Genomic DNA, 4,686 nt, shown 5'->3' with positions numbered 1-4,686 from the left:
CCCGAAACGTGTCAGGACAAGCTAGTCTTATTCTTCCCAGAACGTGTCAAGACAAACTAGTCTTATTCTTTCCGGAACATGTCAAGACAAGCTAGTCTTACTCTTCCCGGAACGTGTCAAGACAAACTAGTCTTATTCTTTCCGGAACATGTCAAGACAAGCTAGTCTTACTCTTCCCGGAACGTGTCAAGACAAACTAGTCTTATTCATTACGGAACATGTCAAGACAAGCTAGTCTTATTCTTCCCGGAACGTGTCAAGACAAGCTAGTCTTATTCTTCCCGGAACATGTCAAGTAACCACATCGTCAGCTGGAGAAAATTGCATTAACAATTCTAAGAACCTATCATGTATTCATATATATTATCTGTGTATGCAGTGGACGAGTGTTCAGTATATGCTATTCATAAAGGTAGCGCACGGGTATTTCTATTTATTATCATTATGTTAATCAGGTCGTTGGAGTAGGGGGACAAGCGGGAGCAACAGTAGCCATTCTTAAATAGAGAAACCAAAACAACAACAGGATTTCCACTTAAAGATTCTACATTCTCAGTTGTTAAAATGTCCATAACAGATATATTCGAAATGGTGTATTTAAGTGTTTTAAACTCACAAAAAAAGAAACCTATCATTCTATAGGTATTTGAAGAACTTGTAGCATTCCGCCACAGTTTACATATATAGTTTATATATATATTGTATAGTGTTGCTAGTTGCTCAACAGCCTTTACGTGTAAGTGATTTTTGAAAAGTTCAGATTCGTTGTAAGTGGCTCCCCCTGGTAAAAAGTTCCAATGCACCTAGGACCGTAATGAAGCCTAACCTTATTTATGATCTTAATAACAGCGAAACAAAATAAACAAATTTCATACTTCAACTGTAGTCGCGCAAGGACGAGAAATCCGGCTCGTTCTGTTCTCGTGCCCTAAACAGGAAGTGCTTAAGTAGCTGATGAGTCAATGACCAAATCTCTTACCGAAGAGATATTTATAATCAGATATGTATAGCTCTTTGTCAAATACTTAACAAGAAACTTAATTGCACGAACTTATAATAGCATCATACTCGATCCCAGGGTCGGGCGTGATAGGTTAAAATAGTATGGGATTTTTGATAAACTGTTGAGTATATATATAACATCTACACCTATTATTTAATTTGCATTTCCAGTTATTTCAGCTTTTGAACTTTGAATGACTTCTTGTGTTAACCTTTGACCGTGAATTTCATTATTTTTTTATCATCATTAAATAAATCGTCTCTCAAAAAAAGAACGTCAATTCTTTTCCAGTTAGAAAAAAGTTAGGCCATAAATTGACAATACGTTTTCTCAGTAACGTTCTAACTACGAACAACAGTAGGAAAAGTCCACACTACTTTTGAATCTAAGTTAGGCCTAATGTGAGCTAAGCCTAATATACGTAGTGAGTTACATTAATTTCACAAGAAAAAAAAGTGCTGAAAATACTAACTTTGAGATGATACGAAGAGTTGATCACTTTATTAAGAAACCTACTGCGTGTCTTATTGTAACGTAGATTAATTTGTTTTGTTTCTAGCACCAGTCTTCGGAAAGACATATACCCTCTCGAGACCCACAGAAGTACGAACACTCTTCGATCGAACGGACGTGACTTACCAAGCGTCACTGCCACCACATCAACAGAAGTAGAGGAAGAAGAATCCGCAGGTTACACGAAAATTGAGGCTGGAGACATGCCGAAGTACATGCAACGGATAGCCTTAGAAAGTCTGGACCAGGCTGTGCGAATTTTTACAACAGAAAAACATATTGCCGAAAACATCAAAGAAAAATTTGACGTAATTTATGGACCTACTTGGCATTGTATTGTTGGTAAAAACTGGACTGGTGCCACGACTCATTCCAAACAATGTTATATCAAACTAGCGAACAAAGACTTGAAGGTTTTACTCTACAAATCAACCTCGTAGAAAATCAGAGTTTAATTAACTTCTCAACTAGTGCCATTTTAATGACAAAGTAGTCACGAAAATGTTGGACAACGCTCAGTTCTAGTGTTTTGACTAAAGTAATTCAAAAGCTTTTTTAAAAAACCTGTAAAAAATTAATAAAACCATTAAAGTTTCTTGCAACAGAATCTCAGAAAGAGAATATATAGAGTTCCTTGTTGCGAAATATATTGCTGTTTGTCCACAAAGAAGGAGTCAGAAGATGACTTTTTTTACAGGGATAGTTAAGTCATTACGCAGCTATTACTTTGTCTTTAATAATTAGTCATTTTCTTTCTTTAGTTATGTTTCGTATATTAAACTCAATATCCAAGTTCGTTTAGTCTAAAGTTGAAAGGCGAGATGACACAACCACGCATGCTCCATTGCTATGCCCCACTGCGCAGGTTATTGTTTTCTCTGCATATCGCGATATTGGATAACTAAATCTTCCGAGTCTGTCTGTCTGAGCGCTGCGGATCGCGGGTTCGAATCCCCATCCCACCAAACATGCTCACCCTTTCAGCCGTGGAGGCGTTATAATGTGACGGTCAATCCCACTATTCGTTGGTAAAAGAGTAGCCCAAGGGTTGGCTGTGGGTGGTGATGACTAGCTGCCTTCTCTAGTCTTTCACTGCTAAATTAGGGACGGCTAGCGCAGATAGCCCTCGTGTAGCTTTGCGCGAAATTCAAAACAAACAAACAAACTGTCTGAGCGTATCCATGTATGTGACTTAAATGTTTTAAAACTTAATAATTTTTAACAAGGTCATAAGTTTTAATATAACCTGGTGTATCTCGGACCTCTTCAGGTGAAGGTCAAGCCAGATCTGTTCGATGTAATATGTTAGCCATCATTTTAAGAAAGAAAATGTCTAATAATCTGGTGTATCTCGGACACCTCTTCAGGTGAAGGTCAGGCCAGATCTGTTCGATGTAATATGTAAGCCATCATTTTAAGAAAGAAAATGTCTAATAACCTGGTGTATCTCGGACCTCTTCAGGTGAAGGTCAAGTCAGATCTGTTCGATGTAATATGTAAGCCATCATTTTAAGAAAGAAAATGTCTAATAACCTGGTGTATCTCGGACCTCTTCAGGTGAAGGTCAAGCCAGATCTGTTCGATGTAATATGTTAGCCATCATTTTAAGAAAGAAAATGTCTAATCATGGATCGTTTCTTGTAAGTGACTACATTTGAATTCTCTTTTCTCTATTATTCATTCTAGTCATTCGTGACTTCCCGAATCTTTCTTGAATAATTAAAACCGTTAACTTTAACACCTTGTAAGCATCTTTACGAGAGTATGTAGATTTTAACCACGTGATTTTGAACCACATTTCCCCAAATCCAACTCTCTCAGGGTAGTTTACCTTTATTGTAGTTACATCACAGTCAAATTTTGTAACATTCTACCATGAGTTAGAGGAAAGTAGAAAAGTTCTTGCATGATACGTTGGTTTATTTCTTTTTTTCTTCGGGGAGGGGGGGGAGTGGCTTCAACATTTTCTGTGACAGGTTGAACTAAACTTTGTCTAGTTTGTGAGATAATTTGGTACAAACACTGTGACAGACCAAACCGATACGACAAAGTAAAGCAAAAGAAGCTGGTGAAATGGCAACTTTAAAAATCATCTTTAATAATAATAATAACAAAATTTGTATCTAGGACTAACTAACCCCTGAAATGTTAAACATAATTAAACTGATTTTGTTCAATCGAAGATTTGACAAATTTGTATTTTTTTCTTCTTTTTTTTGCATATATAATGTATTTTTCAGCCAATGTAGATTTAAGTATAATAGGTTTTAGTTTCATTTCCCTGTAAAAAATGATATAACTTATCTATTTAAATTGTATTCAGTTTTAACCTGTTAATAGGAAGGATATCTGTGCAAAAATGTTTTATGTTTCATAGTTATCCATTAATCCCTTGTGTTGATTTCATATATTCACGTTAATTAACACAGAGACACCTAGTGAAGCAATGGGTTACTTCGGGCATTCCAGCCGAAACTTTAAGCTAAAAATTATATCTTTGAGCCACAAGAGTATTAATTTGTGTTATCAAGGCCAGTAAATAAAAAGATGAAAAGTTGTTGAAGATAAAAGTGATAAAAGATTAACTTACTTTGGTATCTTGTGTCTTTCATTTTGTATTTTCTTTTCATTGTTAATGTCATTTTTCTGTAAAATTAGAACATTTTAACTAATTTCTAATAATTTTAGTCACGAATATTTTTTCCATGCATCGCATCGTCTAAAGTTTGTATTGTTTTTTTTTTTTTTTGCGTAATAAGAGTGTGTAGCGAAAAGAAACGCCACCTAGCCGTAACTTATTACATTATTCTCTACTAAATCTTGGTCACAACAGAATAATCGCATGGCTGTATCGTAATGCCCCCTGTCTCATTTGTGTGTTTGTTTCTGTGCATTCTTGAAGAAAAAATAACAAAAACAACTCAAATGGAATATATATTCCCTGTCTATCATTTTATGCATTGAAATATATTTGCTTAATAAAAATGGTTTAAAAATCAATACTCGTCAAAAATTTCCTGTGTCTGATATGTAGATATTGGTTTTACTTTAAGGAAACGAACATAGTACTGATCGCATGAATTTAACATATAGTTACGTATCTGCTTCTTTGATAATCTCCCGTAAAAATTCTTTCCGAGAAACTTCAGCGAAACAAGTCCTTTCTTAAT

The 4,686-nt window shown here is 35.3% G+C and overlaps 1 protein-coding gene and 1 long non-coding RNA gene across 2 annotated transcripts in view; both read left to right on the top strand.

Annotated features, from left to right (window-relative positions):
• Positions 1 to 2,545, top strand: part of LOC111089788 — a 10,427-nt gene extending 7,882 nt beyond the window's left edge. The window contains exon 6 of the mRNA XM_022402875.1: positions 1,563 to 2,545. Within this exon, the coding sequence (XP_022258583.1) occupies positions 1,563 to 1,956 (394 nt within the window). The 3' untranslated portion in view covers positions 1,957 to 2,545. The remainder of the gene's footprint in view (positions 1 to 1,562) is intronic.
• Positions 2,546 to 2,690: 145 nt separating this feature from the next.
• On the top strand, positions 2,691 to 4,516 carry LOC111089789. The gene is made up of 2 exons (XR_002613981.1): positions 2,691 to 2,984; positions 3,080 to 4,516. It is a non-coding gene; the product is annotated as an uncharacterized LOC111089789 (long non-coding RNA).
• The last annotated feature ends 170 nt before the right edge of the window (positions 4,517 to 4,686 follow it).

Source organism: Limulus polyphemus, unplaced genomic scaffold (assembly GCF_000517525.1).
Source record: "Limulus polyphemus unplaced genomic scaffold, Limulus_polyphemus-2.1.2 Scaffold7352, whole genome shotgun sequence".
Classification (NCBI taxonomy): domain Eukaryota; kingdom Metazoa; phylum Arthropoda; class Merostomata; order Xiphosura; family Limulidae; genus Limulus; species Limulus polyphemus.
Note: the sequence above shows the minus strand (reverse complement) of the source record. Positions and strands in the feature narration are given on the sequence as shown.